The following is a 24,718-nucleotide window of genomic DNA, read 5'->3' on the forward strand; positions in this document are numbered from 1 at the left end:
GGTTGCTGGTTTGAGTCTCGGCTGGGTCAGCTGGCATTTCTGTGTGGAGTTTGCATGTTCTCCCTGTGTTCATGTAGGTATGCTCTGGGTGCTCCGGTTCAAAGACATGAGCTATAGGTGAACTGAATAAACTAAACTGGCCATAGTGTATGTGTGTGAATGTGAAAAGTCGTCACCTTGGAATTATAAGGTTCTATCTATGTTCTGAATGATTTTGAGATATTGAGCTTCAAAGTTTTTGCATTCCATAGCAAACTGTATGTGTGTAACAGTAGTTTTTAAAAAAATAAAAAGTCTTAAAATGTAAACAACTTATATAAAAACATCCCATAATATAAATAAGTCATCATTTAATAAGAATATGTCATTTATATAAGAAAAATTGTCAGATAGAACCTTATAATTCTAAGGTGACGAAGTGTATAGTTGTAAAACATATGCTGGATAAGTTGGTGATACATTCCACTGTGGCGACCCCTGATGAATAAAGAGACTAAGCTGAAGAAAAATGAATGAATTTAGAGTAAGACATTCTTGTGAAATATAATTCTATGACCATAATCCAGCTATAACTAAAACTTAAAGAAATATAGCCCTCTATGTAGGGCTGTGCAATTTGCGGAAAAAATTAAATTCAGATTTTTTTTAGACAGATATTGTGATTGTGATGTGATTTGCAATTTTGTGATTTGTTTTTGTTCGGTGTCTATGATCAAAATATTCCCATATTGTCAATTCTGTTTTTCTTTGATATTATTTGTCCATTAATGCTTCTGAAGCAGCAGATGCCATCATCCCACTTGTCTGCTCTTTCCTGTTTGTTTTCTTTTTTCTTTTTATTGTGAGCCTTCCACATAGTTTGGTTGCTCAATCCTGATTGGGCAGAAGGAAAGTGTGCTCACTCAATTCGCAGCCTCTTGCGATTAACTAATCGAAAGGTTTCAAATTGCGATTGTGAATGGATTTTTATTAATCACAAAGCTCTACCTCTATGTTCACCTGTAAAGTTACACAATTTTACTAGTTAAATGATTAAGCGTTTACTTAAAAAGATTTGATGACTAACAAGAAGCAGTTAGACCACATATTCATGCTATTCATAAACTAAATCAAGTGGCTAAAACTACCATTTCTCTTTTTACATTGCCTGAATCCAACAAAAGTAGTATTTATCTCCTAAATACTACTTTCAATAATAATAATAATAATAATAATAATAATAATAATTCCTTACATTTATATAGCGCTTTTCTGGTCACTCAAAGCACTTTACACATTTTTGGAGGAAAAATCTCCTCGTCCACCAGCAATGTGCAGCATTCATCTGGATGACGTGAAGGTAGCCATATTACGCCAAACCACACACCAGCTGATTGGTGGAGAGGAAACAGAGGGATGAAGTCAATTATGAAATGGGGATGATTAGGTGGCTATGATGGACAAAGGCCAGTGGGCAAATTTGTTAAACTACTCTTTTTCGAAGGACATCCTGGGTTTTTTAAAGACCACAGAGAGTCAGGACCTCGGTTTGATGTCTCATCTGAAAGATGGCGTTCACTGAGCAGTATAGAGTCCCCTTCACTATACTGGGGCGTTAGGACCAACACAGGCCGCAGGTTGAGCGACCGCCTACTGGCCTCACTAACACCACTTCTGGCAGCAACCAAGCTTTCCCATGTGGTTCCACCATTCAGGTACTGACTGGGCGCAGCCCTGCTTAGCAACAGTGGGCAACCATGTGAGAGTTGCATAGAGCTAGCTACTAGATGGAATTTGCAACAATCTATCAGTCTCTTTAAAAATAAACAAAAATTTAGTACTCCTTTAAAGACATAGTTCACATTAAGATTCTCTCATTTACTTAGCGTATTCAACTTTATCTTCTGTTAAAAGAAATATACAGAAGAATGCTAAAAAACAGCCATTGACTATTTTTGTTCCTACTATGGATGTCAATGGCTGCTCATTTTATCAACAGAAAAAAGAAATTAATAAGTTGAGAACCACTTGAGTGTAAGCAAATGTTAATTTTTGGTTGAATTATCTCATTAACATTGACTATAGGAATTAAAACTGTTGATTTAAGTAAGTCAATCTGATTTAGAATTACATGAGGTTGACTAAATGACTTTAGACATTTTGACTAAACTATTGCTTCAATGTAAAGCGAGCAGACTGCACAGTCCCTCGCTGAGGTCTCAGACACTCATTAGCATATTCATGCCATTGACTACTTGCTACTCAATAACTGTATTTGATCAGAGGGGAGTGTAATGAAGGTTTTAAGCGTAAAAACATAATAAGCACAGGCTTAATTAAGCTTAACCATAATATCCCTCCTTTCACTAGAAGCCATCAGTTCATGAAAGCCATAATGTAGCTGTCAGCGATTATCATAAGAGATGTTCTCTTTTAATAATGATGAAAGCAGGCGGAAAGAAAAAAAAAACTCTGCCTTATTAGGGTGTCCAATTCTGTGTCCATATTAAAGCTAATAAAACAGCTCCTTCATTGTAATCTGTAGGAGGAACAGCAGCCAATAGAACATCAATTACCCTGCGGCGGATTCAACATCTAAGGGTATTTAAGAAAAACAGATGAGGATCGGATCACACTGCGAGCCAGATCTAATGCCGGCTCAATACAGAGGGAAAATAACACACTCTTATCTACCTTCTTGAGATGTAAATTGATTTATTAACAAGGCATCTCTTTGAAGCAAGGGAAATGGATTGATGCTAAGCAGACGTGTTTGATTTTCACTTTCATAAAGCGTGTAGATTTTCACGAGATGTAGAGCTGTATTGTAAAAACACTCTTCCTTCACACTTCTGAATGTTGCCACATTGTTTAAGACGTGAGAAAAATATTATCTTTACAAAGGTACAGCGTGTCTGGCAGCAGAGTTCTTCAGATAATCACACAGCTTATTGGAAGTTTGTATTGAAGAACAGGCTTCCTGGGATTGTCTGAGAGATTCGGATTGCCTTAAACCACAATAATGCATATCATTAGCCGACTTTCCATCCATGTATTTAATGCTGATTTTGGGTTATTTAAAATATTTACTGGATAGAAATATCAATATAATGAAATCATTATACAAAAAAAAAAAAAAAAAAAAAAAATATATATATATATATACACATACACACACACATACATACATACATACATATATACATACATATATATACATACACATATATATATATATATATATATATATATATATACATACATATATACATACATACATATATATATATATATATATATATACATATATATATATATATATATATATATATATATATATATATATATATATATATATATATATATATATATATATATATATATATATATATGTATGTATATATATATATATATATATAAATAAAATAAATAACCTTTCATAAATGCAAAATGTATCTTAATGTATACACTTGCTCATATAGGAGTCCCTGTATAACGCAGATTGTCATGTAATTTGACAAATCTCAGATGAATAAATCAAATGTGCATACAATACATTAAGCCTGTGAATAAGTGGTGCATTTCCATTTATTACACACACACAACCTGTCTGCGTCATGAGCTTGTTGCTCTAAGGGTCAATTTACTAACATTTTACAGTTTTATGTGAGATGAACTATCATCAAATAATGCTCACATACAATTCAGGAGCCTTCACAACAACAAAAATTTGGGTTTAAAAAAAAGAAAGTGACAGAAATATATAACAAATTTGTATGAATGATTAAAAAACGTTTAACATGATTACATATTCTTATAAGTTAATAGTTTTGTTAAACTCTTAATAAAGTGTCACTTCAATGAATCCTTTTTTGATTTTAAATAACTGGCCATGTTTTTAATAACAAAAAAAATTTTTTATTAAAATTTATTTTAATTAAAAACTTAAAAATAAAAACTTAAACATACAGAAAAATTGGATAAAAAAATAAAAAAATATGCATACATAAGTATGTATGTCTATAAATGTATAAAATTAAAAAATAAACTATACATGTGAGCAATATCACACGAGTAGCAGTGCGATATGGCACTGTTGGGAGGCGTGCCTTAGTGCCCCAACCAGTGTCGATTTACAGCCATATCACACTGCTACGAGTGTGATATTGCGTTTATACAACAGTTTGACGGCATAATTGTGTATATAAAAACAAAATCAAACATAGAGGGTCTCAAAAAACCTTTTGTATGAGGAACTACTTTCTTCCGCGTTGGATTCAAATCATAAGCTGACAGTTAAACAGCTGAGCAAGCATCTTTTAAACTTTAGATCTGTAGTGTCTGCTTTTTGCTGGCTGTATGTGGGCAGAGTAATACACAAAGGGTAAAGAGGCTGTACAGGTGCTGATTTTACTTAAATACATCACGGCTATCAGCCAATCAGATTCGAGAACCAGACAGAACTGTTGTGTGTATATTAGGGATGTAACGTATCAGAATTTCACGGTACGGTAATACGGTAATGTCTGCATCAATCTGAACAGTGTGCTGTGTCTCTGCAGTCCCCATGACTGTTATTAGTCGTATTCCCCAACTTGCAGGCACGTGCACACATAGGGCTCAACCTGTGCCCTTTTTAGTCTTGGATAGAAAATGCCCTTCCAAAATGATCAAAAGTGCCCCTGCGACGCGACACACCCTCCGTCCCGCCCTTCAGTAGGCGCGTGACAACACCACTCTTGAGTATTCCCGCTCAACCCCCCCTCCCTGCTTTACAGTACGCACGCGACAACACAGCTGATCAGAACGTGCGCGACAACACCGCTATTCAGTACGCGGGCGGCGACGACACCCGCTTTAGGTTTCGATCATTTCCAGCTCTTTTTCATCCCCGCTACTAGAAGCACACTCCATTTCCGCATTACTGGATCTGTAGCGACAACAGACCGCAAAGGATGATAGCCACGCCTGGGCTGATGGGAATTGTAGTTTCTGCTACCTCCCGTTCGCTTCATTCGCCTGAGCAAATTTTCTCAGAAGACCTATAGTTTTACCGAGTCATGCGACTACGGTAATATCGAAAAAAATTGCTATTGCGGTATGACAGTATTTACAATACCGTTACATCCCTAGTATATATATATATATATATATATATATATATATATATATATATATATATATATATGTATATATATATATATAATATCATAACTCTGTAACTGGAGGGCCAGTGTCCTGGAGAGTTTAGTTCTAACCCTAATCATACACACCTGAACCAGCTAAATCAAGCTTCTACTAGATAAACTAGAAATGTCCTGGCATGCAGGTGTGTTGAAGCAAGTTGGAGCTAAACTCAGCAGGACAGCGGCCCTCCAGGACCAAGTTTGAACACGCCTGAATTACGGTATATGAATATAACAAAACTAAATGCATGTCATAGGGCCCTAATTATATATATATATGTATATATATACATTTTCGTCACATGACAACTGCATAAAAATTACAGAAATGTTCTATTTTATAACCTATAAAATGTAAAAAAATAATATAAAAAAGGGGGCTAATAATTCTGACTTCAACTGTAAATAAAAACATTTATTATAAATAACATTTGATTTGTAAATATTTTACACACAACACATTGGATGACCACAAGACTTAAGAATAATTGAATTAATAACTGCTGCTTGCTGCTGACTGCAAGCAAACAAAATGCTTTAAGACCTTTCATTTTTAAAAAAAAATTACTTCAGTGGCTACAATTCTCTTTTCTATTTCAAACCCAATAAGTGACAATTTACATAATCTGAACACACGCTGTACCGCAATTTGCTTTTGTAATTTTTTTTTTGTTACAGAATTTTTTTGCACAAAAAATGGAAACAACATTTTGTGGCTTTATTACTTCATTATCCAATAAAATAAAAACCTCCGTTTTCACTTTAGCTATGAGTTGGTGTACGATGATTACTGCTGATAAATGATGGGGGAGCACATCTGTGATGTCGCAAACCGCATAAACAGAGAATCAGTCTGCAGATAAGCAGATGTGGAAACTCAGCTGATGTGCGGAGGCGTTTATGAATAAGATCGAAAAGCGCCACAGTCAAAAAAAATAGCAAACGAAGACCCGCTTCTTGGCACGTTTGGGGCCTGAAAACTAGAGCGCTCTCTCGATTTCTCTCCATCCTGTCACTAAATGCTTACATTTCAGCTGCCATACTCGGTGGAGATGTTTATTTCTGAAGCCAAATCAGGGTAAAGACTCGTATGTCAAAGATTCCCTTTGCTCTGAGCCCTAAATCAACATGACGTGTGTGAAATCAGTGAAGAGGTACTCGCAGTGTGTGACAGTGCTTGCCATTTATATATTTACTCTGTGCGATGCAAGCACTCGCCCCCTCCTCTATCTCTATGGCTCACGAACTGCTCCTCCTCTTCTCTCTCTCTCTCTCTCTCTCTCTCTCTCTAACTTACTCTCTGCTGCCAGAATCTGCTTTGCATTCCAGTCACGTCGATCGCACCTTGAGTGATCCTGGAAGACAATTATTCATACTGAGACAAAACACATTCAGGCGGATAGCACTGCATTTGAAAAAAGATAAGCCACTTCAATTATTTAAGCATGCTGTTCCTAAACTCACATTTACTTTGCTTATGAATTCACATTTAACCCCCCCCCCTCTCTCTACACTTGTGAATATGAGACGAGGAACACTACTATTACATTAGCATTTCCCTGCTATTCAAAGAGAGATAACTCGTATTGTTTTGACGCGTTATGTGCAAACAAGGCCAATCAGTGTTTCCACATTCTGAGACTAAAAGGGGAAGGTGATCCAGTATTTATGAGGGGATGCGGCGCTTGGTATAATTGAGCGTAATACGGCAGCAGATCCTCACTCAAGACTAATGAAGCTAACAAGGTGTGTTCTACAACAAAGGCACCTGCCCAGTACAGCCACAGAATTGAAAGCAGCCCCTGAGGATTTCTTTCTGTCCTCCCAAGAGCATTTTCAAAATTCAATAAATAACATCTGTAGGCGATGTTGGGTGCAGACCTGGGAGGAATGCGTCATAACAGGAAAGGAGGGGGACAAGAGAGAGAGAGAGTGAGAGAGGAGAATGTGTGAGAGTAGGGGAGAAAATGTGTTTGTGTGTGTGTGTGCAAGTGTGTGTGTGTGAGAAAGAGAGAGAGCGAGCGAGCGAGTGTGTGAGCCGGAGTGCTGGCTGAACAAAGAAACCATGACGACTGCCAGGTTGCCATGGCGACCACTGCAAGGGGGCCAAGAGAGTATAATAGCACATCAATCACTGTCCGAAAAAGAACTTCATTATCAGCTGAAAAATAATCCTTTAGGATCTGTTTAGTGTGTGATCCTCCATCCACTCACCTCGAAGCCTTGCTCCCGTGCAAACGCAGCGGCCTCCTGCAAAACAAAGCACACATGCCGCCTTAATTAGCGAGAGCTTAGTGTAGCAATCATATTATTTCATTTAGAACACATTTCAAAGCGAGGTGTTAGACTATGCAGTGAAGGATATACATTATGTAACCTTCTGTTTTTCATCCAAAACCTATGAAAGAAAACGTGTTTTTCTTGAAAAATGTTCTTTAATGAAATTAAGTAAATTAATACATTTAATTAAACATGTAACTGGCTAGATATATATATATATATATATATATATATATATATATATATATATATATATATATATATATATATATATATATATATATATATATATATATATATATATATATATACATACACACACACACACAAACTGTACACATATTAAGGTCTGCATCATCATGTGACCAGTGTATTTTTAGCTGCTTTTATGAGCTGGGTGTAAAACTGAAAGTTTTTATACTTTCTATTGCAATTATATTAATATATATCATAACTATTATAATTCATGTAATGCTTGTGTAAGCCTGCCAGTCCTACTGCACCCATCCTGTTTTGAGCTGGGATCGAACCGGCAATTCTTTGTATGAGAGTCGCTTGCTCTACCATGGAGGTCCTTTGCCTCTAGCATCTGTTGCTAGAACACCTTTAGATGTCAGAGGAGTGAGGTTTTACCTGCACAGCACTTTACTAGCTGGCCTCTGCCACATTCACCCTTCTAAACCTCACTCCCATTTGGGTCACGGCACCAATATAACATTGCCGGTCCTACACCATGCAACCTTCTCTGAGCTAGGATTGAACTGGTAACCTTCCGCATGGGAGTCGCTTGCTCTAACAAGGAGGCTACAGACCATAGCGTCTGTCACTAGAACACCTTTAGAGGTCAGAGAAGTGAGGTTTTACCTGCACAGCACTTTACTAGCTGACCTCTGCCATAACTCACCCCCCTAAACCCCACTCCCATCCGGGTCATGGCACCAATATAACCCCACCGGTCCTACAACCCCAACCTCATTAGAGCTGCATTCCGCATAGGAGTCGGTTGCTCTAACAAGAAGGCCCATTGCCTATAGCATCTGTTGCTAGAACACCTTTAGAGGCCCGAGGAGTGAGGTTTTACCGCCACAGCTCTTCACTAGCTGGCCTCTGCCACACTTGGGTAGTATAACCAGGTAGGTGGCATTGAGCAAAGTATAACCAGGTATGTGGCAATACTCAAATATCCAATATACTCAAAGCTCTTTATTTAAGCCCCAAGTATAAATCCCTATATGCATATATATATGGTGGTCACAGTTCAGGGTTAATAACATCATAATATTTTGTCATCAAAAAATCATGCATGCATATGAAACAATACTATTACAGAATGGCATGAGTGCCTATAAAAATGTAAAAGATAAAAAAGGTATACCGAAAGTTAAAAGTTGTACACTGTATTCTTTAGGCTAAAGGAAATTGTATGACTAAATCATAGAGGTGAGAAAACAGCAGTTAGGAAAGCATCTGATTATAAAAATGTAGATGTTCACAATAAAGGTCATTACAAATAATCATTTGGATTGCCTCACAAGACTGCACAATGAACACTAATCTTCAACAATGAGAAGGAGAAAAAAGAGAAGGCAGTAAATTTGGCGCTACGGTTATTATAATATTACACTGAATGACTATTAACTGTGAAAAGTGTGTCAGTCAATGCATTGATAAAATCTTTTTTTTTACCTAAATGCAATGTAACAAAGTTATGGTCATATTTACAAACAAGCTATAACAACTATGAACATGGTTAGTACACATTTCTCCTACTAAAATTCAATGACTTTTCCAAGACTTTCAGCTATATATTCATGACAAAGTTTCATGTAATGTCTATGAATACATATTAAATAAAAAGAAAAATGCATGTTCAAATACGTAACAGCATATAGTAAATACATGACAATCTCTGTAATTTAATACAAAAAAATAATTTATTTAGATAATGCATACACAACACATCCCTAAAGTTATGTGAAAGCATAAAATACAAAAAACTCCACCGCCTTAAGCATCATTTATATACAAAATAATAGAGTAATAGAAAGTACTAAAAACAAATGACAGAACTAAAGCCCTTGTAGAATTAATTTAATTAATATTGAAAAAAATTCAAGTATGCATATTTGTTAAACACATTTCCATTACTTTTTCAAAACATTGTGCGTTTATTTGTTTTTCCAAAATGTCATGTCAAAACTGCAACAAATTTGAGGTTTTTCATGTCCCTACAATCCCTGTAAACTTGATTTAAATAAGCCCACAAAAAAAGCAAATCATTATATTTCATGCTACATAAGAAATGACCTCACACTTGCGTAGTAGAAGCGGATTGGTGGCTCAGTATAAATAATTAACTAAAAATGTAACTATACATGCCACTATAAATGATGTTACTGATGCTGACGCCACTACAAATGCTACTTCAATAAAATATCACAACTTGCCCTGAAACTCAACCCCAAGACATATCCTCAAACTTGTTCAGATGAATAAAACAGCTTTATTTCAGATAATAAAAGAGCTCTGTGAGGGTTAAAAGACTCCAATTATGTGAGCCGAGCTTCGCCCTTTGCTCGCCTGAACGGCTCTGGGGACCAGTTGTGACAACTTCTGCCTTTAGAGAGGGAAGAGGGGATGAAAGGATCACTGCTTCATGGATGTAAAGGGGGCCAAGACCACCTGCAGTCAGTCTGTCTGTCACAAGCACTGCATAATAGACCCGAGACATGTACATTCATCTATAATAGACATCTGACATCACTCAGAGCGCTCCAACCTGGCATTTAACTGTTTGTATTTGGTTCCAGTCAGAAGATTTTCCCTTTTACGGGTCACAAAGCTACAGCTACACCCATGTTTGTGTTCACTGCACGGAGGTCAAATACACCAAGGTTAATCTTTGCGCCATAAAGTTGGGGGAAAACTACAATCCCCATGGAGATAGCCCAACCACTAGGTTTCATGACACCAATTACAGCTCAATGATCTGATAATGCAGCCATCCAGAAGCCAAGGTGAGCCACTCTTTTATTAAGAGTGATTAAGCAGCATTATTTCAAGATTAGCTCCAGGAATTAGAGTTAATGCAACCCCACTGGAAAACCGTAATAGACTCTCTTGACTAGGCAAGAATACGGAAATGCTGGACTTATAATAAATCTACACTTTGAAAGTCGGTCAATTAGGACAACAGTCTAACCAGGATGATAACCACAGTTGTATAACTAGGTGGAAAATACAGAGACAGAAAGAAATAACAGAAAACCATCTTATTAAATTCTGCAAGGAGATTAAATATGTGGAAGCTGCGATCACATATGAATATGTGCTCCAGTGTCTTTCATTCACACATTGAAATATTCACATTTTGCATTTTACTTTTTAATGAACTAAAAAAAAAAACTAGAAAATTACAATCTAGGGCTGGGCAATAAAATCGATATTGGTATTTATTGACTGAAAACTATTGATAATAAAAAAAAGTTTAGTGACGTTCAGCATTGAGGAGATTGTGAATAAAAAAAGATGTAAGGATGTCGCCGAAGTGGCTTTTTGGTTTCTTTTCTTGTGCATCTCAGCCACTAGCACCTCATCAGAAAGATTTTTTTTAGCATAGGGGTAGTGTAGTCAGTCAACTTCACAATTTGTAATGTTCAGCATGTATTTAAATAATGATGGCAGCATTCTTTACTCGACAGCTCAGATTTGATATTTATCATTTGTTTTGTTTACAGAGTTTGAGGTTTACTGTCAGGGGCGCAAAAAGGGGGTTTTCAGTATATGCGGCGCATAGGGGCGCCACACACGGGGCCAAAACTATTGTGCCAAAATTGTTTTTGAAATTATCCTTATAAAAAGATTCAAATAAAAAATACAAAAATCTTTTTTGTTTCAAATGTTTATTTTGGATTTTATAGGAGTATAATATTGTATTTTTTTTAAATAAATTTTTTTTACCATAAGTTGCATACGTTGGCACACATGTTTGAATTCAAAATAATTTAAACCAATAACACGTAGTCACACAGCTAAGTGTAAGGTGTTCATGTAGATGTAACTGTTTAGACTTTTAATTTTTTTTATCAAAATAAACTGTCAAATCATACATACTTACAGTTGAGGTCAAAAGTTTTAAGAATAATCTGTTCTTTATTTATTATTAATTAACTAATTTGACAAAATAAAAGGGTTTACAAAAAAGGTATGTCTATGTAAAAACAGATGTCAATAGAGTTCAGATTTCAAAAAATTATATTTGGATGAAGAAATTCCCCTATGTGAATTTAATATACTTGAATTTGACGATTCATAACCCTGTTAAAACTGACACACAAACAAACAACCAGAATATTCACATTTTTTGGAACTGAAATGTTTAATAATACTTCTATCAAGATCTATTCCTTATCCCATATACATAAGTTATAAATTTATTATGTATCATATTCAAACATCAGGCCTTCTGGTAACTTTTTTTGTTATTATTTATTAAAAACTATTTTCCCTAGTAATATTTGTAAATTAAAATAAAGCGGTTGAATAAAAAAAGTCCAAATGATTGCTATGAAACATGATATAGTGATTTTTTTTGCAATATTGCCCAGCCCCATGACAATAAATAACCTATAATGTGTTAAATGTGGGAGCGTTCAATAATATTTCAATACTCAAAGAAGGAAAATAGCATTGTATTGTCAGAACAGCTGTATCAAATAAAAAAAATTCTCCGTCTCTTTTTATAAAAATATCTTTTAAGTCATCCAATATCTCCATCTGCTTTGGTTGATTAAAAAAGCAGTCCTGCCTTCAAACTTACATCTTTTTTTATCAGCAGAGGTATTGACTGGTATCAATAACCTATAAAAACTTTAAAGCCAAACTTATTCTGAGCTGAGGTTGTTGAAGCGATAGTTCATCCAATTTTGTAGTGAATTTACCCAGAAAGAAACTCAATAACGTTTGGAGCAAGTGAAGGGAAAATAAATCATGACAGTTTTCACTTTTGGGTTAAGTATCCTTTTAATCGTTACTCTTTGCTTTCGTTAAAGTGATTAGTGCACAAAGGTTCAATCTCAATTTTACCTGTCAGCCCTTTCCCCTTACCCCTAGGCATAGAGCTATGGGGAAGGGCTAGATAGCCCTTGAAACTAAGATTTTCCAGTACCACACTCGAAACCAAGGGGTAGGAAAATTTCCCAGAATATACCATCTACAATGCCAACATGGCTGCACATGGATGTCAGGAGATGCACAAATTGATATTTTTTGTTTGTTTTATAACAAACAAGTTTTAATACATTTATAACTGTGTTCATATTACTGCCATGCTTTTTAAGAAAGAAGATAAAAAAACTGCTAAATTTTGCTATAATTTTAACTCGATGAAACCTGAATACCCTGTCAGAAAAGTCTAGTGGCTGTGAATGACCTTTTGACAATGTCTGGTATAATGCTAATGAAGTTTTTGTATAGATGAATATGGCCACGGTGTAAATACATAGTAAAGTTACGAGCTTATTGCCACATTATATCATTATGAAAACATGATATCATCGCCTTCTATAATTTCCTGAAGATAAATACCAAAAAAATATAACACAACTGGAATAACTACAGCAGTCGCCATCGTTGGTTTCATATAAAGTATGAACTCACGATGACATGATGACGTCTGCAGGTGTTGTAGTGCTGTCCCATTTCTAGGGGTAAAATTTAAAGCCTTTTTACGTCACTCTGTTTTAAGGCCCAAGGGCAAGGGTTAAAAAATTCATTGGGATTGGGCCTTAATGTTAACAAAAAAAACACATTATCTACGAGTCAGCAGATCTCCATCAATTAGAGTATCCCAAAGAACAAGTCAAGCCAAAAAGTCTCAGTGCCTGGCCAATACCACGAGACACTGCAAATAACACAGTCTCTCAATTCTCTAAAAATACACACATATTTGTTTTATTTTAAAAATTGGATTATGTCCTTTGCAATGAATCACAAGATTCTTGTTCTTTTCACATTAAAGTTGTCAAGCACACACATTTCTAAGTATGTCTTTGTCATCTTTTCAAACCCTTATTTTTTGGCCTCAATTTAAAAACTGTAATGTTATGATTCACTTCTCAGCTGTTGGTTCAGTCCTTCCCTCTTAAAAAAAGTGTTTTTTAAACCCCAATGGGTGAAAAAGTGGAAAAATAGGCATGTAATGCATCACTGCATTCGGAGAGTCAGAAGTTGTCATGTCAGGCAACTAAAACAAATGAGCTGAAATGTTTTGAAGACAGCACCGAACCACAGTGTTTATTCTACTCCTGAATTAAACAACTGGGAAAGTACAGTACACAACATTTGTTTTAACTCACGTAACCCTCAACAGTCTCAGGAATAGCAAAAGAGATGATGAAAGAAGATGGACAGAGAAGAATAAAGGTGGTACGGTGGAGGTGAGGAGTGTCAGGGTGAGCACACGCTGACATCTGCTCTGGGTTAGAAATGTGGCTCTGACAGAGAGGGCCGGGGAGTTCGTGAGGGCCAACCACACTGGTTATTTACTTCAGCGCCCACTTTCATCTCCATCCTGTGTGGTTATTCTTGTTGTGATGAAGCTCAGAGCAGAAAATGAAGAGACTATTTCTCTTTGTGAAGCAGACCAGGGGGTTACAAGTGGAAAAGGCCTAAAGGACACAGTTCAACAAAATGTACAGTCTGAGGGACACGCTGAGCTCTGAAATCAAGGAAGGAAGAGAAAAATAACACTGACACACAAAAAAAGAGAACCAATTTAACCACATGGTCATAAGATGCTATTTCTCCCCACATAGTTTTACGCTGGTGACACAAACACTGCTGCAACCAGACAGAAAGAAAAAAACAAAGACGCAACTGTTGGTTGCTGATGAGGCCAATCACAGAGCAATTTCATTACGCTGTCTCAAAAGTCCAACAGATTCCTGCATGAGTCAGGTCTGCATGGCCACAGGCTTTGACTGTACCGGGGCAGTGGCGTCTGAGGGGGCCGGCAGATGGTTATTGATACAGTAATCTGGGCAGGGGAAGGGGAAGATTAGAGAGAAGAAAGCCAGCACTGCTGAGGTGTTAAAGGTAGTCCCTTGAGAATGCAGCAGGCCAACTGGAGCGTGACGTGCAACCGACAACAAACCAATAGAGAGAGACAGACGGGACAGAGAAAGAGAGACGCTGTAAAAACGACAAACAAGCCACAGAAGACAGGCCCTTTTGGTGGAAATTTATCTAAAGCCACTAATCCTATACTTACCACCACCAGATGCAATTACTGCTAAAGAGCTGAGAGTAAGCGAAGCTTGTCCTAGACACCACTTCCATTACTGATGACATGCCGGCCAGATATAGTGGCAAACAAAGCTTAAAATCACATCAGGAAATGACCGATCGGCAGAGAATGACACGGGTACAGTGGTTAGATCGCTATAGTGCTAATCTGAAGGTCATTGACTGAGGCTGAAACTGTAAAAGGAGCATTAGATGAAGTTATTGAGACCACCCCACCAACTCTGGCCTTGAGTAAGAAACTTCAGAACCCCATGAAATGGTTTAACACTAGAAATACAGAGGCAGTCATATTGACCCTGACTTTTGCTAAAAGTTAACATATTTCATCCTAGCATTTCTATTTTATTAAATTAATAAAACACAATAGAGTTCTGAGTATTTCTACACTGAATGGCCAGAATGGTCAAATAATCAAACGCCGTTTTTTTCATTTGAATATGCATGCTTCGGTTGCCAAGCAACTTTCTATTCAATTCAATTCATGTTAATTTCTATGGCACTTTTACAAGGTAGATTGTGTCAAAGCAGCTTAACATAGAAGTTCTAGTAAATTGAAACTGTCAGTCCAGTTTTCAGAGTTGAAGTTCAGTTCAGTTCAGTGTGGTTTAATTTTCATTTAAAGTTCAAACACTGAAGAGCAAATCCATCGATGGGCAGCTCTACATGTCCCAAACCAAGTAAGCCAGTGGCGTTCTAATAGCAAAAACTTCAGGCATTTCTTTCCAACTTTCAAAAATTTGTAAAACATTTCCACTGTGTTGAAAACACCTTGCTTTCCAAAATGAGATAAGCACTTTTGAGGGTGGTCTAGTAAATCGTACAAGTTACAATCATAAGCCATGTTACAAAATATTATATTTTTAGGTTAATGACTTCATAAATGACGACAGAAAGACTGATCACTATGGCCATTCTCAGAAGACATTAGCACTCAGTCTTTTAAAGCCATCTGCACCTATTGACAGAGCATTTCATCTGAAAAAAAAACATCAACAACCCTATTTATAGATTATACATATGGTCACCTTGGAATTATAAGGTTCTATCTGTAATCTGAATGAGTTTTGAGATAATGAGCTTTAAAGTTTATGCATTCCATAGCAAACAATATGTGTGTAACATTTGTTTTTTTAAATAAAAGGTCTTAAAATGTAAACAACTGATAATAAAACATCCCATAATGTAAATAAGTTGTCATTTAATAAGAATATGTCAATAACTCAATTTTGACAAAAATGTCAGATAGAAACTTATAATTCTAAGGTAATGACAGGCTGCTGAAAATTTTGCCATCACAGAAATGAATTAAAACAGTTCTTTTAAAGTTGTAATAATTTTTCACAATATTACTGTTTTTACTGATTTTGATTAAATAAATATGCCTTGAGCTTTATTAACGCATCGGTGATCTTTTTCAAAAACAAAGTGTAACTAGCCATGTAATAATTTCACTGTTCTTGAAGCATTTAAACTAGGTTTGGCTATTACTAGCAGAGATGGTTTTGCTGCCATCAATAGATTTCACGCGGCCGCCCTTCTTAAAAGTGAAATCAAGGCTGCGGTAGGAAGTATACCCGGAAGTATTAGAAGTTACACAGGAACGTTGTGTAGCTGGCTGTATATCTTATCAGCGAAGAGAAAGTGACGCAAATTTTAAAATTTCACCATCTTCCAAGTGACCCAAAGATCTGTTCTGAATGAATGGTGAAAATAAACAGGGATATCAGAGCTCATTTTTAGCTAAGTTAAAGGAAATAACACTAGTTAGCTAATGTTTTCTTTCACAAACACACGTTTTAGATGCCATTAAGTTGATGAACTGATTCTATCACTACTTCAGACTTGATAATACTGAATAAAAAGAAAAGCCGTCAATTTCCCATTAACATTTGAGGCACTGTTGATGGCTTTCCTAAAACAAAGCTGATTTGCCATTGTGTTAACGTGCTCAACAGAAATAATTGTGATTGGCCGAAAAGGTCATCAGTTTACCCTCCTCTGTTTACCGAGTACAAACACAGACGAGCCGAGCGATCTGCTTGATGACTCGACTGATCTTCACGGCTGCTTCGCGCTCCAGTGTCCGTGTATCTGTGTTTGTACTTGATGAAGAGCGGTAAACTGCAAAAAAAAAAACACATGCACATAACCGAGAAAGATACACTTTTTATTAGATAAGAAAAGATGCACATAAACTGCAATGGAAACACTTTTACTGAACAAATTCCAGTGTGCGCATTTAAAAAAGGTCATGTGATTTTGTTACAAGAGATCATGTGATAATAAAAATGTGTGTGAATGGACAAACCAGCAAGCTGAGCACATTGTAAATGATCTAAAATGTGGTTTTGGTCAATTTAAAACGCCTTAACGGTTTCAGTATTAGTGTTATCATATTATTAATGACCTCCAGAATCAGACCAAAGTCATTTATTAAATGATGAAAAGATTCACGCAGCTTCTCCTACCACAGCAAATTCCGTTTTTTTTATTGTTGATATTTAGCGCCAGGTAATCACTAAGTGACGGTTTTGTTCACTTTGACTCGTTGAATTGAAACACTGCTTTATTTGCACATAAAGTTAATTCACGTTTTTGGATAGAAACAGCTACTGTCTCTAGCATTTGATTAGCTTTAGTCCAGCACGCAAGAATATTTTACAGACAAAACCTGGGAAACTTCATGACATGAAACATTTGAACAATATTTAAGAGTGGTCACTGAAGCATAAGCAGAATATTTGACATATTTCTAATATTTCAACAGCACATTGTCAGCAATTGGATGAGTAAGTATTTTATTCTATATGTGACAGATAAATATAGTAATATAGACAGAGAGATACAAAGAAAGTTGGACTTGCTGCTAATATTTATTGGTCCTTGTGGGAAAAAAAGTACTGGTTTGACCTGCAGAAAAACACTTGTTATTGAGTGCAGCGCTGTGTATCACTGTCACACTTGGGTTTATGATGCTTCATTTTAGATACCACTGAGATCTAAGCGGTTGAGAACTGCTACGGGCATGTTCTGTAATTCGGCGTGAGATGTGTTCTGCTGTCCTGGATGTGAGTGTGTGTTGATGCTGTTTAGAGCGTGTGGGATGATGGATGTTGATGTGACTGCAGATGGCGTGTATCCAGGTGGACTGAAGACTGCGGAGGCATTGCTTTTTCCTGCGGCTCACCTCCTCTAACTGATCCAGTCCCGCTGGCCCAAGTACAGCGAGAGTGTGTGACAATTCAGATGAGATAGAACAAATCCACAGGGCACATAATTTAAATAAAAAAAAGATGTATATATGTACACTCAACGACCACTTTATTAGGTACACTTGTCCAACTGCTTGTTAACACAAATTTCTAATCAGCCAATCACATGGCAGCAACTCATTTTGGAAAATAGACATGGTCAAAGCAATCTGCTGCAGTACAAACCGAGCATTAGAATGGGGAAGAAAGGTGATTTAAGTGACTTTGAATGTGGCATGGTTATTGGTGCCAAACGTGCTGGTCTGAGTATTTCAGAAACTGCTGATCTACTGGGATTTTCACACACAACAATCTCTAGGGTTTAGAGAATAGACTGAAAAAGAGAAAATATCCAGTGAGCGGCAGATCTGTGGGCGCGAATGCCTTGTTGATGCCAGAGGTCAGAGGAGAATGGTCAGACTGGTTCTAGCTGATAGAAAGGCAACAGTAACTCAAATAACCACTTTTTACAACCAAGGTATGCAGAGGAACATCTCTGAATGCACAACATGTCCTACCTTGAGGCGGATGGACTACAGCAGCAGGAGACCACACTGTGTGCCACTCCTGTAAGCTAAGAACAAGAAACTGAGGCTACAATTTGCACAGGCTCACCAAAATTGGACAATAGAAGATTGGAAAAACGTTGCCTGTTCTGATGAGTCTTGATTTTGGATGGTAGGGTCAGAATTTGGCATCAACAACATGAAAGCATGGCTCGATTACACCTTGTATTAACAGTTCAGGCGGCTGGTGGTGGTGTAATGGTGTAATGGTGTAGGGGATTTTTTCCTGGCACACTTTGGGCACATTAGTACCAAATGAGCATCGTGTCAACACCACAGCCTACGCGAGTATTATTGCTGACCGTCCATTAATTTATGACCACATTGTACGCATCTTCTGATGGCTACTTCCAGCAGGATAACTCCATGTCATAAAGCGCAAATAATCTCAAACTGGTTTCTTGAACATGACAATGAGTTAACTGTAATCAAATGGCCTCCACAGTCACAAGATCTCAATCCAATAAAGCACCTTTGGGATGTGGTGGACTGGGAGATTTGTTTTGTTCTCCAGCAACTGCGTAATGCTTTCATGTCAATATAGACCAAAAACAGTTCTAATGGCAAAAAGGGGTCAAACCCGGTACTAGTAATGTTTACCTACAGTAATAAAGAGGCTGGTGTGAGTGTATATACTGTGTACAAGATCATCAAAATATCTGGATTTACAGGACTCACTCACTCACTCAATCAATCAATAATGCATACACATTGTAAAAATGCTGGGTTGCACACAATTGATTTTATTGATTTTTTACACAATTGAGCTTATTAATTTAAGTAAATTTAATTTAAGCAAATTTAAGTAGATTCAAAATAAAACAATTAAGTTGTTACATAAACACTCAACAATTGTTTAGTTTCAGCTTCTATTAATTAAGTAATTTGAACAAATAGCAAACATCATATTTTTTAATGCACAGATAAGTGACATTAGATGAAAATTTTAACGTATCCATACAATTTATATTTTAGAGTCATTATATGTATTTTTATATTTTTTTGTTATTATTTTTTCATAATATTATTTAGAAATACTATAAAATAGGCTACTGGTGGTCGTCCATATAACAAAACCTCTAAAAAAATATATAAATAAAATCGAAACATATTTTAGGTTTAATAATTTCAACAAAAAAATCCTTTAACGTTTTTATTTAACAGTATTCAGGGCAGGAAATGGAGAAAACTATAAGTACAAGAAGCTGTTTACGTCTTTGGACTTTTAATTACATATGCATACTCACACTATATTGAAATGACCATAATTATGAGTTCTCGACTAGTAAAAAGGCATTCATGTCCTCATAAAGCGATATGTTTAGACATTGATATTGTTGCCATAGAAAAGCATTATTCTAGAGTCTGAGGACATCAATAGCTCCGTCACATGCTGTCATCTCGAAATTACGATAATTACAACATGGCATGAACACAGCGTAGAACAAGCAGAAATTATACCGGCAGTTGTGTTCGAAGCTGCCGAAAATAAACGAACCATTTAATTTAACTGTAAGGCTTAAATGAATCGTCGCATATGGCAAAACTGGACAACACAAACATTCACTTTTACAGTTTTATTTTGCTTGTTTGATGTTAATTGCATTATATGAGCAATTGTGGACTTAAAGTTGCAGCACATTTCAGAGGATGAAAAACTATTTATTAACTAAGCATGATAATAGTTTGGTAATAGGATTTGGTACCACTGTACTGTATACAGTTAGAAAGTTGAATTAGAAAAAAAATCTTTCCACATGCTGTCATTTTGGGATGTTAATTTAACTTGTTTCTGGCAAAGTGAGTGGAGAGCTTAAAAAGGTGTCTCCTGCGTTTGATCTGCTCTCCGCCTTTTGATTCGGCTTGCAAGCTGAGAAAGCTCTGCCTGAGCTCTCCACTGAGCACTTCAAACATGTCTTTGTTAAACAATGCATGAGAAGCAATCACTAGCTGTAATGATATCATTACCAGAATCATGAGTGCTGACTGCCGTCTCTGCTGGCCTGTACGGCTCGGCCCGTTAGAGAGGTGGAAAAACAACAACAACAACAACAAAAACTAAAGCAAAAACACCCCCGCCCTGGGCACATGACATCTTCCCTCAATGACAGCCTTATTAGCGCAATCCCAGTCTGCTCACTTTCAAAGCCTGCCATTGTCCGCATTTCAGCGCAGGAATGCAAGTTAGCACGTAAACAAGGTTGTGGGACTCTGAAAGAAACTCAAGTGGTAAATATCGAGACCGTACAAACACACACACAAGCAGGACCAGAGAGTTGAGTGAGTGTGTGTTTCAGACCACTCTGAGACACACACTCACACAAACACAGATGAAGAATGACGCGCTGCTTCAGATGAGTCAACGGTGCTTGTTGGATGTAGTCATCTTCAGACAAACATTCACAAACAGGACAACAAACCCTACAGGAGGAGCTTAAACGCCTCAGAATCATAGCATCATAAATGCTACTCTAACATCAGCACTATTGTATTCCCTATTTTACAAATATTTAAATAAACAACATATAAATTGTGTTAATTTAATACATATTAATATCATTAACACTTATCATAACATTTATTGCAAAAATAATAATATCAATAAAAATGAATTATACTTTTTAAAATTATTATTGTAGTCACAGCTAAAAAATAACAATAGCAATCATATTCAATAATAATAGCAATAATAATAACAATAATAATAATCATCATCAGTGCACTTTTAATTGTTTCAAATGAGTGTATATGAACATAGTATTTGTTTATTATATTAAATATGACATTCATTTGGTTTTTATTTAATAGATATTAATATAATTAACAAAGACCATGACATTTATTGTAGTAAAATATATGTAAAAATTTAATAAAATATATTTTTGAATCTACGATTTAAAAATATTAATAAAATTAATTATAAATTATTTATTATTATTGTAGTCATAGCTAATAAATAATTCAATAAACAATCATATTCAATAATAATAATAATAATCATCATCATCATCATGTGCACTTTTAATTGTTTACAAATCATTTACAACTTAGAGTATTAACATAGTAGTTGTTTATTATATTAACAATAAAACTATAAATATTTTAAATATATTACCTATTTTACCAATATTTTTAAAAAAAGTATATAGTTTTTATACAATAGAATATCATCAACATTGATCATAACATTCATTGCAAATAAAATATATTTTAAATATTATAAATACCATTGTTGTTGTTTAAAAAATCAATATTAATAAAAAACAATTATAAAACATTTGTATTATTATTGTAGTCATATCTAATAAATAATAATAGCAACCATATTAAGCAACAACAACAACAATAATCATTTTTATATTTTAATAGTGTATTAAAGTAGTATTTGTTTATTATATTAACAATAAAACTATAAATATTTCAAATATATTAGCTATTTTACCAATATTTAAATAACAAACATTTAATAGATATTAATATCATTAACTTTGATCACAACATTTATTACAATTAAAATAAATTTAAAACATTATAAAATACTATTATTGAATCTAAAAATGTAAAAATATACATAATTTTTTATTATTATTGTAATCATAGTTAATAATAAAATAATTCAATAAACAATCATTTTCAATAATAATAGTAATAATCACCGTCATTATTAACACACTTTTAATTGAATCTTATTTACATATTATAATTAATTCAACTTTGTTTGTTTCTTTATATTAACAATAAAACTAAAAATTTCAAATATATTACATATAACTACATTATTATTGATAATCACGAATGGATATTTAAACTATTTAATGTTACTATGTTATTCAACTATAGTTGATGACAATACTAATAAATTACCATCAGCAACAAATTATCTTCAGCCAAGTAATGTACAGTAGTTCCTATGTACAACTGTAGACTGTTTGCTTATCAACACTGAATGAGCCTTTTATAATAACAACATTTTATTTTTACAATGGCTTCAATCATGGCTCATCTGTTTTATGAATTTGCTTTTAACAGCCTATAATTGTCTGACTTGAACTAAACGGAGTATGGGAAAATCCGGTCACAAATGAGAGGTCATTTACTGCAGACATCATAACCAGCTCATACGGAAGATTATCAATAAGAAACCTCATTGTGTGTGTGAGCGTGTGACTGTGACCGTGAAAGCCTTCTGCTAACCAGAATGAGTGATGTGTGGGGCGTCAGAGCAGCCTGGTGTTAAACTTTCCCAAATCATCCTGGCAACAACCGGCTGACATCCCACACTCAGCTCCACAGTGACAGAAATACACTGAGCTCAGTGGCAGCTATTGATCGGCTCTCGACACAACACCAGCTCCTCCATCCATCATCATCGCTCCACCTATTACAGGCAGCTTCGCTCGCACCCTCAAATCTGTGCTGTGGAAGTCCCCATCAAGCCCAAAATGGCCTGAGAGGGATATAGTGGGGAAAGCCTCCGATTATAGTTGTTAGCTGAACTTCCCCATTGTGACCTGATCTGATCCAGCAGGGACACACATATACACACACCTACAACTGTCATGCCAGAGAAATACTGTAATTCTGTGTATAGTTTTGTGCATATATATACACAAATTAAATATCAATTTATTGGGCTTTTATAAAAGGACACTGAATGATAATAATATTAATAATAATCATATCATTATTTAATATGATCAAACTATTTTTATTTTATTTTATTACTACTACGACAAAAATAATAGTTTACCAAATAATACAGCTTATATATTGATTTTTTTTGTATAATGTTACATATGAATGCATATTTATGAACAACAAAAATGCCTTTTTTTATATAATATGCATAAATAAATATATATATCATGCATATTATATTTATATTATACAAAAATGCAAGCTATTAGTGATATAGATATAATAATAGCCCAATCATCATCGCGAACGAACTACGACCAAATTATGTGGTTTTTATAACTACACTTAATGTAGTTATTTATATAATATAAAATACAAATATAAATATATTGACATGATATACAAATGTATATGACATGGAAGCCTGTGTCATAGAGAATTAAATAAAAATCGAAGTAATAACAGACTATATTATTATTCACAGGTTAATTTGTATTTTATATAATATAAATAACTGTATTCACTTAATTACAATTATGTGTATAGATTAGGCATGCTCAATTATAGGAAAAATCATAATCCCGACCAATTTGGTCATAATTGTTATCACAATTATTCAAAACAATATACTACTGAAATCAAAATCCTTCGCCCTCCTGTGATTTATTTTTGTAAATATTTCCCAAATGATGTTTAACAGAGCAAGCAATTTCCTATAATACATTTTTTTAGAAGAAATTATTATTTGTTTTATTTCGCCTAGAATAGGAGCATTTTAAATATAAAAAAAACTATGTTAAGACCAATTAGTATTAGCCCCCTATATATATATTTTTATTTTATTCACACTGACAACAGCATGCAATCTGCACATCCTGTGCTGACAAAGTTACATTACAGTACATGCTTTTAGTCATTTTCCTGTGGAACAGAGCTTTGCAGGGCAACAAGTGTGTACAACTGGAAAGGGGGCGGTATATGATGCAATAATCGTTTTATCTTCATTATTGTTTTTTCATAATCGTTAAAAGCCAAAGACGTGCACTATAAAAGTTCTAATCACACCGGTGTGATTGTATGCCTTAGGGACAAGCCAAAGCCATACATGTGAAAGGGTTAAAGGGCTAATAATATTGACTTTAAAATGATTTAATGACAATAAAACACTGCTTTTATTCAAGCCAAAATAAAACAAATAAGACTTTCTCCAGAAGAAAAAACATTAAAAGAAATACTGTGAAAAACTCCTTGCTCTGTTAAACATCATTTGGGAAATATTTGAAAAGAGAGAAAGGAAAAAATAATCACAGGAGGGCTAATAAAGTGTACATAAAAAAACTCCAAAAAACCAAAACAAGCGTTTTTGCAGCGTTCTGTTAGTGTCTCCTGCTCCCTGAGAGCGAATCACTTACTGGTGCAGCCACTGCTGCTGTGTGTCCACTCAGGGACTGCAGTCTAACAGGTCATTGATTGTCCAGGGGTCGAGAGCGAAGCGACGGCTGGAATTGAGTGA

At 35.2% G+C, this 24,718-nt stretch overlaps 1 protein-coding gene across 2 annotated transcripts in view; it reads right to left on the reverse strand.

The window, feature by feature from the left end:
• The window catches only part of adka (adenosine kinase a), a 282,153-nt gene that overhangs the window by 36,779 nt on the left and 220,656 nt on the right, over window positions 1-24,718 (reverse strand). For both annotated transcript variants that reach the window (NM_212791.2, NM_001272084.1), the window contains exon 8: window positions 7,380-7,415. In NM_212791.2, coding sequence (NP_997956.1) covers window positions 7,380-7,415 — 36 coding nt within the window. The remainder of the gene's footprint in view (window positions 1-7,379; window positions 7,416-24,718) is intronic.

This window comes from Danio rerio, chromosome 13 (genome assembly GCF_049306965.1).
Source record: "Danio rerio strain Tuebingen ecotype United States chromosome 13, GRCz12tu, whole genome shotgun sequence".
Taxonomy (NCBI): Eukaryota; Metazoa; Chordata; class Actinopteri; order Cypriniformes; family Danionidae; genus Danio; species Danio rerio.